The sequence below is a fragment of the Orbicella faveolata genome, unplaced genomic scaffold, assembly GCF_042242905.1.
Source record: "Orbicella faveolata isolate gen_17 unplaced genomic scaffold, um_ofav_v1 contig_36, whole genome shotgun sequence".
Lineage (NCBI taxonomy): Eukaryota > Metazoa > Cnidaria > Anthozoa > Scleractinia > Merulinidae > Orbicella > Orbicella faveolata.
The window spans coordinates 3,070,162-3,088,848 of record NW_028301565.1 but is presented as its reverse complement, the minus strand read 5'-3'; the positions used below and the strand labels follow the sequence as shown (position 1 = coordinate 3,088,848).

At 39.1% G+C, this 18,687-nt stretch overlaps 1 protein-coding gene, 1 long non-coding RNA gene, 1 other non-coding gene and 1 pseudogene across 3 annotated transcripts in view; 2 read left to right on the top strand and 2 right to left on the bottom strand.

Moving 5' to 3' along the window:
* LOC110041338 (uncharacterized) overlaps positions 1-18,687 on the top strand; it is an 86,078-nt gene that overhangs the window by 60,817 nt on the left and 6,574 nt on the right. The window lies entirely within an intron of this gene.
* LOC149102003 (uncharacterized) lies at positions 1,808-3,492 on the bottom strand (annotated as a pseudogene).
* LOC110041401 (uncharacterized) lies at positions 3,513-17,748 on the bottom strand. Its single transcript, XM_020746676.2, has 5 exons — positions 17,569-17,748; positions 14,633-14,851; positions 12,060-12,131; positions 10,188-10,259; positions 3,513-7,579 (listed from the first exon to the last, which is right to left on the bottom strand). Exons 2-5 carry the CDS (start codon positions 14,845-14,847, stop codon positions 6,028-6,030), a joined length of 1,911 nt encoding a protein of 636 aa, XP_020602335.1. The 5' UTR covers positions 14,848-14,851; positions 17,569-17,748; the 3' UTR covers positions 3,513-6,027.
* Positions 12,303-12,375, top strand: Trnaa-ggc (transfer RNA alanine (anticodon GGC)). The gene has a single exon. It is a non-coding gene; the product is annotated as a tRNA-Ala (tRNA).

Sequence of the window (18,687 nt, the reverse complement as noted above, 5' to 3'; positions counted from 1 at the left end):
GCTATCTGGCCCCGATAAAACAACGCAAGCAATATAAAAATTACAAGGAATATTTTTACAGAATAACATAAAGTAAAGTAACAAGATTGTACCAGAAAAGTCAAACTAAAAGTTATTGCGCACGCAACGTTCAAACAACAACTTGTACGAGATTTCGAAGAAGAAAGGGCGTTCCTTTGCTGCTCTAGCTTGTTCCGCCTACTCCATATTTTAATACTAAGTTGTTTACGATATTTCTGGTCGATGGTCCCTGTACAAACAAGGCACTAAAGAACAATTGCCTTTACAACTAACACCTTGTATACAATAACCTTATTCAACTTTGAACCACAAGATAATTATTACTTTTAAATAACAAGAGTTATTCCCAAGGAACAAGTTCGCTTTGGCTTCGCTTCGGGAAAAGCATAGCTTTACTTTTGAAAAACACTATCGCTAACAGTACTTCAAGTTCCTAGAGCAAGATACTAAAAAACTATTTGTCATAACTAATTAAATCGATCACGTACAAAGACACTTGGGAAATCAACTCATTGGTTGAACACAAAGACACTATTTACGTTTTCCGATGCGAAGCCAAAAACCCGTGAAATGAACAAAAGGACTTAAAGATGCCGAACGTATCTGGAAAATTAAAAATCACGCCATCTAAAAACCTATTTCCATATTTTTCAAACCAGTACGTGTTTTTTCGCTGAGAACGTCAATTGAACGTCAATTGTATTGTTTAACAGAATATTAAAACGAGTGCAAATCAATTGAAATTCGGGAATATAAATGATAATATAAAATATATAAAATTTTGTGCCAACATTTTATCCGCCCCTTTCAGCAGAGTCGGCTCCGGTGACTCAAAGGAAAGAAAATGTGAAGGTGGCAACAATGTATAACATGTTTTTTTGTGTGTGTAGCTTTTGAAATTTTAATTTTTTTTGGTTACACTCGAGGACACGCAAATACACATCAAAAGGAAATGTTCCATAAAATTGCATAAAATGGAATATGGCTAACAAATGAAATATCTACAACTAGAGGAAGACCCACACTTTGTAATATTTGTGAAAACGGATTAATCGAAAGAAATCAGGGTCTCTCAGTTATATGTTGACGAGGCCTATATTAACTGTGGGTCGTTCTCCATACGTGCCGTACACTGACGAGAATATCTAAAAGAAAATAAGAGAAACCTTACTTAAGGAGAATACCAAATGGCAGAGGCATGAAAACGGCGTTTCTTGGACAGGCACTCGGAGGTGGAACGTGCACGAGCTAAGAAATATGATAATGTGGTGGAACGGAATAACACCGAATGGGGAACAAAAGAGGCTTGTGGAAGCTTATTATAGTAGTCGAGGAGACGTGACGCAAGAACGTCGTATTCTGCCTCTGCCATTTCGTATATGAGTTCCAGATATCCATAAGCGTCGTCCCTTGTGTAGGTCGAGTGTAGGGAACGGTAGAACGTCGGGAATATGTAGTCTTGGTTAGTAAGAAAATAACGGCATATGGAAAAGACCTCGTGTTGTCGGTGGTCGCAGGTCCAGGTGAACCAGAGGTCGCCATCCAAGAGTAGTTGCAGGGTTTCTTGCTGGGGATGAGACATGACAGTCTCTGGAAAACAGTTCTGGTGCCGTGTGAGGGCGCTGACAAAAGTGACATTGTACGTTGTAAAGCTTCCATTTGTGTAGAAACATGCTATGCGTCTGTAGCTCCTTGAACGCCTTGCGCGTGAAGATTGTCACACTCATCCCTGGTTGCTGAACGGTCAGGGCAAGGCGTTCGTTTTCCGCTGGTAAGGCGGCTACGTCTACAGCGTTCTCCTGCTGTGGGGCGGCCCACTCGATTTACATAGCTGTGACGATAAAAAAATCGTTAGTGCAAAGACGCCAATGCAGTTTATAACATTGAAGGCTAAAGCAAAGCCAGAGAGATAGCCAGGAAGACCCATTGAGGAGTTATCGTGAATACTGTTAATACTGTGAATATCGTCAGCGAGGGAAGTGGAGAGCTGACCATCAAGGGCTGTGAAAGTTGTATCAAGATCCGCCAGCACTGTTTGATTTAGCTGTTCGGGTGCCGGTATCGCAAAACGTGGATGATCAAAAGTAGGTTCACTGAGATTGTGTACTGCAACTGCCCATGGTATGAAATGTACTGAAGATGTCGTAGCGAGAGGAATAGAAACACGGAGGTGGTCAGGGCTGCGACCAATGCCTGTTGCCATACCAGTTAACGAGATGTTGCAGGGAATAGCGTATATTGACAGCGGTGAGGTCATTAAAGTTCCGGAAGACAAAGGTAGAGCGATAGCTGTAGTCTCAAGGTACGTACGTCCGCCAAGGTGGAGGAGTGGATGCAGATTGGAGCAGTGGTTAGGAATCACGTGATGTCGCGGGCAGGTGAGTTTAACGTCAAAATTAAAAGGGAAACCAAGCCAAGAAATGCTAGTGGCTACTGTTAATACATTAGTTGGGAATATAACTGATGTGTCTTGGTAACATTTGTTAAGCGCCTCCGTTGTTACAATTCGTTTTGAATCTGGACAAGTTATAAGCACGAGATTTGATTTTGTAACTGGGCCCGAGTAACAAGTATCCGCGGATTGAAATTTGATGGGGGTCAGATATTCGAGGGTACAAAACCCAGTTAAATCAGAAATGACTGGAATTGTCAAAAGAATGCTTGCTTCTATTTGATTCCCTACATGCTCAATGTCAACCATCGGGTTGACAAAGAGTGGAAAACCCTCGCGCAAGACTAGAGAAGTAAATGACATGGACGGTTCAGTAGGCAAACGTGATGTAATTTGAGGATGGAGGAAAGGTGGGAGGTGGGGAAAACCAAAAACAGTTTTCGTTTCTACCGTGGAAAAATGATGCAAAACGTCCTGCATTTCCGTAAGCCTTAAAAGTGACGCAAATGCTCGGTTCACGGAATTGGAATGTTTAGAAAGAAATTCTAGTAAGAGAGATTCGTGACATTGGTTTTCGGCCGCAAATTGGTTTAATTTGGTCTGCCAAAAAGAAAATGTTTTGTCGATATCTCTGATATCCTGGAAAAGTCGGTTTAGTTTGGTTGTGAGCACATCCGTTGCCCGTAAAATATAGACCGTTTTCCCATATAAAACGTGAATTATAGACTGTGAGAGACGGATTGTCGACACTAATTTACGGAGAGTGTCTCTGAGATTACTAACATGTTCTGTGTCACACGAGTGGCCTAGGGCCATGTAAATTTTCGAAACAGGCCCAAAACCCCGGCGTGACACCAGCAGCTACTACTTCTACTCCGAGAATATTATGATAGAAACATTTGTTCGTGAGGAGAGAAATCGCGACAGTTTTGGAGTGCCCAGGTCTTACAAGCAGCCAGCAAGGGCTGATAGTAACGTGTGCAGATCATACGACTAGGTAAACCTGTGGCATATGTGTAATATCGGCGTAAGTAGGAATCACATTCTAATAGGGCGAACCTGAGCAAGCTTTTTCTCATTGTGAAAGAAGTGACGCTCATTAGAATGGAGGACGACACTTTATTAGTATGCCTATAGCTACACCTGACCCTTAATTATACATGTTAATATTACTCGACCTGGCTCGACCTCCAGCTCGACCTAATCCTTATACATATTAATGATTTAACTCGACCTAGCTCGACCTAGCTTGACACTAAAACGGATAATTCAGTCCCTTCTCTACTACTAATTTTAAGACGATATGACTACTCTCGTGATATTAGGAAACTCTTTTAAATTGCACTCGCCTAAGGGATCACTCAATTTTGAAAGAATTGTAAAATATAATACAATGATGTAATACACATTTGAGCTGTGATTTAAGAGAGCTTTGTATGGTTTGGAAGGACGCAATACGCTTCTGAAAACTTGGAGGGAGCTCTCTTGAATCCCAGCTATTTAAAAGTGTATTATGTCTTTGTTTTTGAACCAAAATCACTCAAATTTAGTAAAAGTCCTAACTTTTAGATGATCTTTTAGGTGCCATGGTCAGGTTTTTAAAATCAATCGATATTAAATATTGGTATCCAGTCTCTTGCTTGTTCAGAACGTGGCTAATTATGCAAACATCCTGGAAACAGGCGTGAATAGGAAAGACATATATGTTATTTGCCGACTTACGGTCGGTCCGTATGGTGAAAAACTGTGACCGAGGTCTTGAAAATGCTGCCCGAGGCCGCAGGCCGAGGGCAGCATTTTCAAGCCCGAGGTCACAGTTTTTCACCGTACGGACCGACCGTAAGCCGGGAAATAACATGTTTATTTTTTTTTCCTGCAGTAAATTGGTTTTATAGATTACAAATGGGTTTGTTTACGAAACTCTCGGCATTGAGTCGGCTTGCGCGCCGTCTACTAACGATTTGTAAAAAATCTCGGCAACGAACGAGTAACTCAGATAGTAGACAAAGAAAGATGTATTAAAGAACAGATTTTTTTTCGAACTACTTTGTGTTAGTTGCATTTATTTCACCAGTTAAGTTCTCCAAAATTGTTTTTGCAGTGTGAAATTTCGTGCGAAGTTTGAAGTTCTACTACAAAAACAATTTCTGTCAGTCGTTGCTTTTAAAATCACTTCGTCACTTTTCCGACCGTAAATTGAATAGCAGAAAGCGAGGAAATTCGTTAAGTGTATTCCACAGAAATTCTTCTAAATACAGCAACGATCAGAGATGTAAACTCGACTGAAATTGACTCAAATTTTACGGCGAGAGAAACACAGGATTACGCGCCATTACAGCGCCAAGCTACAAACAATTAAGCAAACTCTCACAACTTCAAAACACTCAATTAAATTTACTTACAGTGACTTTCCTTGCCATTTTAAAGTGGACAGAGATAAACTTGCGTTGACTAATCGTCGATGGATGTGTAAAAAAGGCAAAAGATTGACGATTACCACTAACTTTAAGGTGCGAAATTTTAGGCAGCGGCAAAAAAATTCGGCCCGTGGGCCGTATCGTAAAAAGCTGGACCGGTCACGTGCGTATAATTAGCCAATCAAATTCGAGGATTTAGGATTCCGGCCCGCTCAGATGCTTAAGGAAAAAAAATAAAAAAGGTTATCTTATAGTCGCTGCATTCATTCCGAGAAAAAAAAAACCTGTTAACAAAATAGCACCTTTCGTAAGGTTGTATGCCTGATCTCTGATCTCCTCCCTAGCGGACAGCAAACAATAGCGTCTTAAACAATAGCGTCTTAATATTTGAATTCTGTTATTCTTGCAGAGCCATTCTCTGAAGACAACCAAAGAAGACCGTCGAATATTTGGTTGTTCATCGTTTCCTTATGTACACAGATTACTCAAGCTGTTTTATCACTCTGCTGTCAGACTGTACAGTCTATAATTGTGATGAGTAACTTAATGATTGGCGAGTAAACATAGAGCTGTAACCAGGGTAGGACAAATTAAAACAGTACTGAAAAACGTTCAGTGGTTAAAATGATTAAAACAGCTCGATTCGCGCGCCAACATCTTCATTCTTTAAAGGCTATAGACTGAAAGCGGAAAGCTTATGTTTTAATCTTTTTAACCAAAGAACGTTCTTCACTACTTATTAAATTAGCGATTAGCGCTTATTCCCCACTTGCCTGGTTGTGTCTTCTGTCCCCACGACTTCCTTCCACCAACGTCGACCCGTTTTGTAAGGTTTTTGTGTGTTTTTATACAAAAAGCAAAGCTTAAATCGACTTGCCTGAGAAACCCAGCGAACTTAAAGTAACTTAAAGTGGAGTTTACACTAAGTGTTGATCATGTATTTCGACACTTACAAACCAGACTGCATTAACTCGATTTTTTACTAAAGTTACGCATCCTTTTCCTTGAGAGGCGCGGGTCAATTTCAACCGCGTTGATTACCGATGAGCCAGAGTATGGAAATTTGCTGCTCCTGTTAAAGTGATCTACTTTTTGAAAACTTTTTCTCCTGTGATTTTCCAAACTTGGACTTTTTTTGCCTAGTATTGCCTGGTTAGATATTTTGCGAATGTTTTGTAACCACGAATAGTAAGGGTCTCAAACTGAGTCTTTTCGTCCTTCTTGCAACCCAAGCTCAAACTCAACTTGTACCGAGTTCTCTTCCCTGCGAGTCGTGAAGGAATGGAACTGATGACGTATCTGTTGGCTGAGAGCAGACGTTCGCAAGCTCAGTTGATGTGCGGTTACCACCACTGGGTAAAACGTATGGGTGACGCTACTTCGTAATCTAGAGTGAAGCGAGCGTATTTCCTTCTTGAAACGACTGTGTCTGAATGGGTAAAGAAACGGATTCACCAGCGAGTTCAGGTTAAAGCACGTGACAGGAAGCCAACCACCAACAATAAACAAAGAGCGCACGCTCGAGAATGACTTAGCCATATGCAGAACGTCCAAGAATGAGTATACGTAGACCAGTAAAAGAACAGTAGGCAGAGTAAACAAGATAAAATTAGATGACACCAGCACTGCGATTTTTCTCGCTAGCCTCGCTTCGCGTTTAATTCCGAACTGTACACTGGATTTCCTTGCATAGCAGAAGATCAAAACGTACAGTCCCAGGCTAATTAAATAAAGGAACACGAATAAACCAGAAATGCTCAAGGTGACGTTTGATGTCTCTAGGATAACCTTACCCTTATGAAAAGGCATGGTACATTGAAACCACTTGTGGTATTTCAGCGTTTTTACACCCAACAGAGGCAAGCTTGCAAAGACGATAGCGGCTATCCATACAAAGGACAAGAGAGCGATCAACGTTCTCTTCTCGATCTTACCTCTGCATCTCTGGAAGTAAACGATGACTAGGTATCTTTCTAAAGTCAACATCAATGAGTTAATAACGGCGGTGACTTGACCTACAGTGAATATCATTCCCATGTACGTGCAAATCGAGGTATCGCTATCGTTGTCCATAATAGCGCGTGGCTTAACGTTGTATGAGTCACTGAATAAGTTGTTTTTGGCAATCGCCACGCCATGTACGCCAATGAGAAGGTCGCTTAACGCCACACTGCCAACTAAGATAAACGAACTGTTGTTCCTGAGCAATTTTGAAGAGATAATCACAACCAGGACGATAAGATTAAGGACGATGATCAATCCCCCCAATGCATACTGGGAAAGAAACAGCTTCCGAGGCATGCTGTATAGCTGTCTCAGGTACGGTACTATGACGTCATAGTTGTAGCATTCCGAGTTGTAGTCACAGAAACATTGTGGTGAGAACCCTTGTTTCACGAACTGTGCCGAAACGCCATATTCTACTTCTTTGTGATAATAAAAATCTTTTAAAGTTACGTAACACGTCATCTCTTCGTCATCTTCACCGCTAAACCCGTCCCCACTGTCCTCCTCATCGCCCATTTCGTCATCATCTAAATGCGTTTCATTTTTCAAGATCTTAATTAGATCACATGTGGAGCAGTGTTTGCTCCACGTGATCCCTAGGATCTTCTTGAGCATGGGCAACTTTAAAAGCCACTGACTTGGTATCCAATCATCATTTCCGTTCATTTTAAGATTTTCTAACAGTGGCAAATCTCTCGACGGATCTCCCTTCCATTCTTTGACATTATTATTTTGAAGATCTCTGAAGTAATAAAAATAGATATATTTTTATTAGCGCTGCATTTAAAATATAGGCCGAGAAGCATAAAAGCTTCATATACATGTAAGTGCCATAGCCAAATATTTTAGAAAATAGCCTTAAGAAAATACGCGCCCTGATTGGTTTAAAACTGTGTTTTTATTAAACAACTAGATTATGAGCTCGAGATTTCTATCGCGCGATAGTTGACGAAAGCGCACCCTGAGTCAACTATCACGCGATAGAAATCAAGATCGAATAATCTAATTATTTTGGTATAAATCTACCAGTCGTTCAAAACTTTATCTAAATCCTCTCCACAAACACTTCGAACAAGCGTACACTGCTACGCTACTCACTATCTATCACAGATTATATAATAACCCAAGTTATTCTCCCATTTTGATTGGTTCTCGCCTATGATCTATTAGAGGACAGACGCACGATTGACGTCATCATTTCAAAGTTTTTCCCTCTGTGTTTTAAAATGGCGGAAAGTTTTAAGAATTTAGATAATATTTTACATGACTGGGCAAAAGATAAGGTACAAGAAAGTCTTGTCTAGGCATTGAACAGGTACCAGAAGCATAGTCTAGCAGGAAGAAGAAAGATAAAGCCGTTTCTGTTTTAGACAATGACTCAGAAAAAATACTCGAGCAGTCTCAGTCGGCAGTCGAGCGAGACTAAACCAAACACAAAATTAGTCTTGGTAAGCCGAGAACCATTGCTTTGTCTCGAAGTTAACAAACCCAATAAACAAAATGTTTATGAGATTAATTTATTTAAAACATTGAACTTTTCTCAGTCTCAAAATAATTGTTGACACAGTGATTGTCTGGAATGAAACATCAAAACCACTTCTTAAAATCAGTTAAAATAAACAGATAACCTTGCTTTCCGATGCGAATGTTCCAGTCCGTTTCAGGGCACAGCAGCGAGCAAAGTATAGCTCACTACAGCTCACGGCCAACTGTATCGCAGCTAAAAGGTGTCTCCGACACTATTTCAAACTGATTTGAGAATCACCAACCACAGAGGACACAAATTTCCACCATCACTAACGCTCCTTTCATTCAAAACTCGAATCGAATGGCCTCCAGGTTGACCGCAGCCGCAAGTTTTCCGAGCGTAGTTTTCCAACTCCTGCAATATTCGAGACAACATCCAAGCTTTTCGGCTCACAGGGCTGCTCTGATGACAAAAAGTGACTTGACTTATCCAGCATTTTCTTTGAGATTTGTAGATTTCGCAGTTCAATTCTGCTTTCGCTGTAAGTTTTCATTCCACGAGAAGCGACGCCTGAGTCAAGTTTGACAGTGGCGTGATTTTCCCGGACCAATCACAATTCTTTGCTACGCATAGCAACCAATGAGATTGCTTCAATTTGTATAGACAATTAATTACGTCAAATGGCTTTTTTCGTGTTCGCCAAAGTGGGCAAAGGCCGGCTTTCGAGTTATGTTGAAAGATTTTGAAATAAAAAAAAGCTTTATCGGTAGTAGTTTGTTTCGTTATTATATAAAACAATAGATTCCATGTTGCCGTGCGTCTGTTCAGTAATAGATCACAGAAGACGTCAAAATGTGGTAAGAACATCAGTGACACACTCGGCTATCGCCTCGTGTGCCACTTTTTTGTTCTTACCACATTTTGACGTCATCTGTGATCTATTACTGAACAGACGCACGGCAACATGGAATCTATTTGTTAAATAGATAGTCACCAGCGCAGCCAATCAGAGAACGGCATTCGTTATAGCGCGCTAGCAGATTTATGCTAAAACTCGATCGAAACACGGTACATGTTTTCTATTTCTGAAATATCTCTCAGTAAGTACGCGCTGCTATATGTCAATAAAGCGGGCCTTATTCCACTGTACGGCCCGCTCAAATGGAAAACTGCTTTTGTTGCCAAAATGTTTCCTGATTCGTTGCCAAGTTTTCTTCAATTTTCAGACAAATAAAAATTTAGAACTTTACGTTGCCTTTAAATTGTTAACTGAAACGTGCTTTCGACTTCTAAGTTTTGGGTTCTACGTACATCAGTCATTGAAGCCGTCCCACTTGACTTGAACTCGTTTCCCGGACCCTTTAGACTTGCAGTAGAGATCAGTAGAGATATAATAAATATTTTACTAACCTCGTTTTCTCAATCGTACTGTAAGTTACGTATCTCTGTTTTTTTGTCCCGTTCCATTCATAGCCCGTGCGCTTCGTGGTTATGACTCGAAGGGGAAAAAACTTGGGTCTTTCTGCAGGTACCGGAAAGCTTTATATTTTTCAGTGGTCACTTTGGATTAGTCTTTATTTGGAGTTGTTTTGTTCACTGTCTTTTATTTCTTTTGTTTTACGTAATTTGTGCTCCCGGTACTCACAGAAGGAACCAAAAATTTGGTCTATAACTTACTTGTACGGTACGGTACTGTAAGAGGTATGTAATTAATGTAATTAACGTCATTTGCTTATTTTCGTGATAAAGCACAGTTTTGTCTAATACTGTAATTAGGTGCCTCATCACGCCAGATTATATGACGTATTTTCTTGTTTTCTTACACGTCACACTTTGGACTGGTACTGAACTTAAAGTTGTGATTTAAATTATGAAAACTTACAAAGTGTGAAGATTGTTCAAGCCTTGAAATGAGTTTTCCTGGATGATTTCGATGCTGTTGTTGGCTAGGGACCTAAAAGTGAAGAGGCTTTAAATCAAATGTTGAATATCTCGTTATCTCGACAATGAAAGCTCAATAGAAACGCAAGGAATACGCTTCTCTATCCAATGAGCACTAGGATAGTAAATCTTTTTATTAGAGGTATATGGTTATGAAACCCGACAAACTTCAAAAAAGCAAATAATTAAGAATATCAAGATTTTAGTTGGGAGGTCCACAACCGTCAGGTGCCACACCGTCTGTTTTGTGCTCATACACTGTGCGTGAATTAGTATCCGAAATGTTTCTGTCGGCTAGTTCCTCCGAAGTAACCAGCTAATGTGTTTTGTGCGCGGTCAAACAAAAACATACAACGGAGAACTTTTTCGGGCTTCATAACCATTTCCCTTAATTAAACCTAACACCTTTAGCCATTGTATGCAGGACTCTTCAAGTTTTCCTCCCGTTATGCTGTTGCTCAAAGCACTCTCCACCCAGGGGAATGAATAAAGTGTGGATGAATTTGAAGGCGCTCTTGGGAAAGAAAGAATGCTGTGCTTCACGAAATGTCATTCTTGTAGAGTTACACTTCGTCGGGAGTAATGGACGGATGACTAAGTAAAGTGTAGCAACTTAGTGTTTGTGATAAAATTCACATGCTTAATAAAACAATTGCTGAATTCGATGTTTCAGAGTAATCAATGTCTCGCTCACTGTTATGGTCATCGGAAGTCTAGGTCTTACCTCGCCCTTGATTATTCTTGTTATCTCGAAAAATCTCATCCAGTATATTATTATTTGTAATTATTCAGCTCTGTTTGATTACTTTCCTATCGGCTGCTTGTTCTTGTGTTGTGGTAAAAACCAGACTTAGCATATGAGCCTACTCTCAGTTATTTACAACGGTTTTCAATAGGCCATTTTCGATGCAGTAAAATTTTAACGTGGTTCTGATGCTCTGACTTTTGACTAAAGCAAAAGAAATTGTTGATTCGTGCCTCACCTGTGGTTTCTTTTGTATAAGTCCCCTCAACCTGGAAACTATGTCAGAATTTAAATTTGCTTATGGTGTGCGGTAAAGAAAGAAGCAAAAGCGATCTCAGCACAAGTAGCCCAAGCTCACGCGAGTGACTGAGAATAGTTCTTGTCACGGTTGGGTTTTCTCATTTGCATCACAATACAATCTAGCATGTATGTGAGGCCATTCCGCGCTATTTTGTTGTTTCAGCCCGAAATTGCCTCGTATGTACGTTGAATTAAATTGTAATGCAAATGAGAAAAGTTAACCATGAAAACGATATGCTTAACATAAATTATAAGAATAAATCTGGGAATTTTAGCCGTCGTTAAGGAGAAAAACATAGGCATTTAATAAAGCAGAATTCCTGATCTTATCTTATTCTCTTTAGCCATTTCAGAGTGAGTTCTAGTTATGCAGTTGTTCTCTGTATGTGGAGAAAAAGGTAAGGAATTCTGCTGTATTTTTATTACTATCCTTGCTTCCTAACTATCGGCCACTAAAACTCCCATAAAAACCCTTACAAGGCATGTTACACAACACCGATTCTCAGTCACTCGTGAGCTTGGGCCACCGGTGATCCAAGCGACCGACTATGACAACGAGCCGATGACAAAGTGAAGAAAATTCGCGTTCACGGCTGCAGAGCACCTGTGATCAAGTCCTGATTGAACGTAAAAACGAGTAAAGAGATTCGAATTACCCGTGACACTCATTTAAAACTTAACCCTTTGATATAATCGAACTTTCTACTAACTACATTGTATATGTTATTAAGACCACAACTACAGACTAACAAGATATTTCGTACGTACAGAAACTCAAGGTTGTCCAGTTTTCTGAAGATTCCCGCGGGGATAACACTGATTCCATTATTAGCAAGTGACCTGAGAATAAAATGAACTTACAGCGTCAGCGTCCTGTATTCATTACGTTTTCTCAATAAACTTACATGAAGAAAAAAATTCTGAAAAAAATTCAGGCCTTTCATATATTTATTTGCATTCTTCATCATCTATGGGTATGTCATGAACTCACAATGTGACCAGCTCCCATTTGTCTTGATAGCTCAGTTGGTAGAGCACTGCACCGGCATCGCAGAGGTCGTGGGTTCGATTCCCGTTCAGGCCTAAATTTTTCTTTGTTTGTTTGTTTGTTTTTTTTCAGGCTTTGATTTCACGACTGCTTAAATTGTGTATATAACTGCGATGATTAATCATGTCTTCATATCTTTCTCCGCAGTTCAAATATATGATCTTTCATATATTCATTTGCAATATACTTACACCAGTTGTGCTATTACCACACAGGTGGACTGCATCGTATGCCATCTACAACGTATAACATCTGCCGCAAAAGAACTAACTAGATTCCCAAAACAAGTCAATCTACATCAGTAAAGCTCCTGTTTGTTTAGTTAAACTGTTTTAGACATTTCAGCTAGACCCAGTCTGGCTAATTTGTGCCCAAGTCATACAAAGAGCTTAAGAAGATCCCATAAAATCAACGTTGACTCAGATCACTAGCTGGTTATCAACCAGAATATGATACACAATTATTGGATGAGGTTTTTGTGATATCCAGAATAATCAAGGTCGAGGTAGGGATTATCAACCGAAGGCTGAGGCTGATAACTCTTACCGAGACCTTGACTATTCTGGATATCACAAAAACCGAATCTGATAATTGTTTGATTATACATTGAACTAAAAAACAAAATGAAAGTCATGCTTTTTTCTTCTTCACGGACGGCAAGCAACACAAAGCTCGCAAACTTGACATGATTACCCTTAGAAATCATGCATCGCAGTCATACATGACAGGATTACCCCTGACCTTAAGTGTCCTTGACATGATTATTGTATAATCTGCAGCTAGATGACGTCACAGGCGCTGATACGAAAATTCACTGTACGCTTTCGGCCAATCAGAAAAGAGATGGTGAATTCAATGTATAATAATAGCAGTAATTTAACCGCGTGGTGAGTTTGCGAAGCTGACGTTTTGAACGTCACCTCTACGTCAGAGCACTGAACTGTAAGTTCTCGTCCCTGTTGTGACGAGAGGCTAACACGAAAAACATCACCCTCCAAAACTCGCTCCCGTTAATTTACCCTTTTCAACTTCGCTTTGACAACCAGCTTAGTATTTCACACACAGTCCCCGTCGCCGCACCCCATCAGTTTCTTAAAAAGACTAACGTCTTTACCAAGTCAGATTAGCTGCCTCCAGGTTTTTTGTTTCCCGAAAAACTACGACAGCAGGAACTGTTTCCTTCTCTTATTATACATTATGGTAAAGGCCTCGAGGACTTTTTAACAACTGAAAAGTCGTTTAGTATTCGATGTAGTCAAAACATTGCATATATTTCTAAAAGGACTGATGAAATTTAACTTCCTTAGCTTTAAGCGATAGGATAAGAAAATTAAATCCTTTCCCGAACTTGTTACTTATGGAGTCTCGGTTCTTATAGTGTCTTCTCGTTTGATATTAGCTGCCTCTCTCTTTTTTGTCTATCTCATTTTTCGAAGAAGCATGACAACGGGAATTATTATTTCTTATTTCTTACTTCTTATTTGAGTACAGTGACAGGTTCTTTAATAATTGAAAGGTCTGTTTCATCTAAAACCGCGAGTGAAAACATTGCACTCATGATGAAGAGGACTTTTCCACTTATTTTAGCATCAAGAAAAATAGAAAAAATTCTCTCGTGCATCTCACGTTTAATGTAAGAGTATGCGTGCCCGCACGGACCTTAATACAGGAACACAAATTGCACTGTGCGCTGCAGACTGCGTGCTGAAATCTCTTAACATCATGTAAATTAGCACAATGCCCAGCCTTACAGCAAAGTAGAAGATGTTGCCACATTGTCGAACACGACACATGCCATCAAACTAAATTCAGACCTGAACTTGATGCTTTTTAATTTCCGATTAAATGCTCAGCATTGCTTATGACTGTTTACCTGAAAAATTCAAGGATTGCAGTTATTTGTCAACGTTAGGGCGTTTTTCTTTGACCTTAAAATGAAAAGGCGAAAACGGAGCGCAAGTAACAAGAACAAAAAAACTCGAATGAATAGAGAAAGGTTGACCTGTTTTAACGACTAAAAAACGCCCGCGAGTTTTGGTTGGTCTAGAAAACACGAACTGGGGAGCTGGATTTCACCGGTTTTGATTGATCTATCGAACGATGTATTTTCCATCATATTGTAAGAGAGACAAAGATTTCGAACAGGGAAACGACGGCGAACAAAAGCTCTCATTGTTTCAACGTCAAACAAAAATCGTTCAAGATTTCGCTGTACATATAATTTTGCTCTGGTAAAAAGTAATTAAACTCGGCGATCATTCGACTTTATCTCGTAGAATGGTCAAATACTTACAAGGAATAAAGTTGCCTTGACAAGTTGAAATCCACGGATTCATTCTGCTTATCCACTGAGCACCGTCCGTAGACACGACCGTGGTTATCGTCCGCACACCAACACAGTGAAGAGCAACGTGTCCAGCTAGACAGGTTCAGGAATTCTAAATGCTGACCTCCTGACTGACACGTGCAAAATGAAAAAATAGCCACGGAGAGTAAAAACGTCTTCATTATGCTGTGGAAAGAGCAAATTCAAGGCTTGTTTATATCTGATAACGTATTGTAAAAGACTGTGAACCTTATGGCAGAAAATGACTCAAAAAAAATAATAAAGTTCACCATTGCAAACCACAGGGAACCATTAGGTCATTTACAACATGAACAAAGCCTTTTCACTGAATTTTTACGTTTTGGAAAAAAACAAGAAGAAGAAGAAGAAGAAGAAAAAAAAAAACATGGTTTGAGAGTGCAATCTAACTATCGTCTTGGTAGATACCGTCTGGCAACTATTAAGTAATAAGCATTTTTTTGTGGTTTTCATATCAAGTGAAACAGTACATGTTTGTATACATTTCGGCTTCTACTTAGATTATATTCGTTTGTAAGAATTTCTAGTTTCTTCACATGCTTTACCTTCGCAGTATCTTGTTTCCTTTCACTACCCAAAATTGTGAGAAATATGCGATTTACAAAAGTGGATTGCAAAACCTTTTCTAGATCTTTCGTGATAATAAGGTAGAAGGAAGACATAATTTTACCAGCAATCACTTGTTATGTATTTCTCTTATAATCTTCACCTATAATCGACTGTGGCGGGGTAAACATAAAGTTATTTGCATGGCAAATTAATGGTTCGGTGGACATCTTGTAACAAATTGTCATTTGTCCTGGCCGCTCTACGCCAATTTGACTTTCAAATACCTCGCCTTGATTGCAATGTTCCTGCTGAGGGCGGAAACTGTTTTCTTGTTTGAGAAAGTACGCTGCAAATTTATTATTCTGAAGGTATTCATCCTGAATCTCGAAGTATCGATATTTTGATTGAAGCGTCAGATTTTTCCAAGGCATTCCTCAATTCACGATAAAATCTTCATTCACCTTGAACATCTGTGATCAGTATCGTGGATTCATTATAGGATGAAAGTACACTTCATTTGTTTTGCTGCAAGCTGACTAAATATGAATGTTTGCTAAAGGATTTCTTTTGCTGATAGTTTTGCATTTTTGAATTCCCAGTAAAGCTTTGTTGGTGTGTATTTTTTCAGAAGATTAAGTCAATCGGGACGATTTTTTCACAGCAATTTACGACGTTATAAATTCCCTCGTCATTTTTAGTTTTTCTTTCTGCCAAATCCAGCTTTCAAACGCATTGTCTATCCCCAGGAAAGCGAATCTGAGCCGACATTAAATATCTGACTAGCTTGTATGCGAAGTGATGTACCTCAAGGGATGTCACGTTTCAGTTTGTCGAAAAACTTCAAGGTTGGCGACTGCAATTGTTCCACGCGCTTCTCCGTCACATTAGGTATTGGAAAGATAAAATAAACTATACAGCAGGACACTTGCATTATGAAAACCGACAGCTTGTAAAATAAAGTTTCAATTCCGACAATAGAGCGTCTCAATTCGGAGACAGAGCAGTCTATTTAAAAGCGAAACGGAGATACTCTGGAAATGTCAAACTCTCTGGGAACGAAAATTAGACCTCCCTTTGTTTCAAGCTTATTTACTTTGGAAGTACCAATTTAAACTTTTACGCTTTCACGTTTTGTTTTCTTTTATTTTTCACTTTTTTAAAATTTGATTTGTATTAAGTTTATAGCATGCTGAGTTCAGCTATATTAAAGTTAATACTATTTTGGCAGAGTCTTATTCGGATTTGCAGGATTTTTAATGTTAAAAGTTTCGTTTTCCTTCCATTGTTACGTAAGATTTTTGGAAAATACTTTATCCTTTTAGAGCAAAGTAGTTACCGTATGTACTTTGCACTGCATTCTAACTTGGTTTCTTCTTTTAAAATTTGTAAAGGCGCTTAGTTTAAGAGAGAAAGCAATGAGTCTCGTATCCACAGGGTGCAAAGACTTTTCTCGTTGTAATGTGAGTAACAGTTTTGTTCTAATTTACATGAAATTATTCCATCAAGTTATTATCTCATACTTTAGATCTACGGCTTGTCTTAAGCCGGAACTAAATAAGTTGATGAAATATTGCATAAATGGAGCTTTCGTTAAAATAAAAACAACAAAATACCGAAATTTGTTGGAAAGATTAACCCGAAAATTGGAAAAACCAACATGAAGAAGCATGCAGACTTAAGACCAAAGTGCTGTAAATCAGAAAATTAAATGCGCGACATAGGAAGACATCTCTCCTTCAAAGACAGCCTGAAAGACGCCGCTCTGCAATTTTAATTGTATTTTTGACACTGGAATATCTACTTGCAATAAAAAAAATTAGTTCCGAAATTTAACACCAACATTTTTTCATTGTGATCACCACTGAGTAGTATTTTTGCATCAAAAGAAATCGTGAGATAACATCGATGACAAGACCCATGAAGAAAGCTTTCGATTCACGTTAGTGTTTGGGTTCAATAACACAGAAGCAGAACGAATTTCGAAATACCTTGTAATTAAAATACATAAATATTCTTCAGAGACACGGATGGAGTTTTTTGTAGCAAGGATTTATCATTTGCTCCAATTCTGGAGAGGTAGTATTGAAGAATTCTACAGCCTTAGCCAGCGAACGTGTTTGATTTCACAAGCACGAACCTAGTTAAGTTTAAAACCGTTCATAAATATAAATCAACATTTCAACCTAGATTGAATGAAGGTTTTGTATTCCAAGGCTGCACAAGGAATTGTTTTATTCATACAAGGTCAAGTGGCAAAATGTATTTCATGATTATTGGTGGCAAATAGTCTTAAATGCTGTATGGTTACGACTCACCTCGAATTCTTTAAGTCATATCTTTTAGAATATCTTTTTCGATATCCTATTTTGGATCACCAATGAAAATGTTGCTTTTCTGCTTCAAGTTACGGTATCACACCGAATTCATCTCCTTCAGTTGAGTTTTCCGGATTGTCGATTCCTTGTTCTCGACGCTCAAGTTGTACGATTTGATGACGGAGTGCTCCCGTCAGCTTTATCAATCTTCTACGATGATAGCTCATTCCGGTCAAGACAATTCATCAAACGTTTTATTTACATCCTGTCCTTTTGCTATTGGGTGAATATCGTCATTACTGTATTTATCATTCCTTTGATGGCTGGTAGAAATAGGCTCGTGTCACGCATAGCGCTGCCCACTATAGCTGGGTAATCGACTTTCCTGCGAGCGCCAGAGATAAATTCTTCGAAGTGAGTTGTTTTGATTGTGGGTGAAATCAAAGTTGAAGCTTATAAGAATTTTGCATGATTGACCGCCATGTCTAACTAATTTTACAGGCAACTGAAATTTATCAACAGCACAGAATTTAGCAAGAGTTAAAAGGATTGAATCTTATTATTATCGCTGAGTCATCGCTGAGTCATCGCTGTCTGAAACATTTTTAGCTTTATATTCGTACATTTTACTGAACTGATCGTAATGATTGTATAGAGACGCGTTACATTCAATGCAGGTTTTGTGTGGTTCAATACAAATGTATTATGTGCACACATTTCTTATTTGACAGATCTATTAGAAAACACCCCAGCGCACACTAGGAGCTGTATTTCAAAGAAACGAGTCGTCGGCGCAATAGCCACGTATACAGGCGTTTTTCCATTTTCCCTCCTTTCCCTCGTAGTGTATTTAAAAGACATAGAGGAGTTATTAACATTTTTCGCGGTTTTGGCAAGTGTCAATACGAGTCACAGGAAGCGTTTCTCGTTTTCCATAATGCCCACCAGTGTTCAACAGTCGGACCTTATAGCGAGCCGAATTTTCTATGAACGATAGAAATGAGTGTCGATAGAAATACTGTAACTGTGTTTCTTTGGGCTGGTTATCCATAGGGCTCAGTACGTGGGCTTTGATGATTAAATAGGCTTCAATTGAATCCAGACAGATAATGTGATCAG

Bases quoted from the DNA above. Each gene is read 5' to 3' on its own strand.
- LOC110041401 (XM_020746676.2), bottom strand. From the start codon at position 14,847: ATGAAGACGTTTTTACTCTCCGTGGCTATTTTTTCATTTTGCACGTGT. The intron at 12,132-14,632 runs GTAAGTATTTGA...TTTTATTCTCAG, and splicing joins TCAAGGCAACTTTATTCCTT to GTCACTTGCTAATAATGGAA. The intron at 10,260-12,059 runs GTACGTACGAAA...CTTCACTTTTAG, and splicing joins CTGGACAACCTTGAGTTTCT to GTCCCTAGCCAACAACAGCA.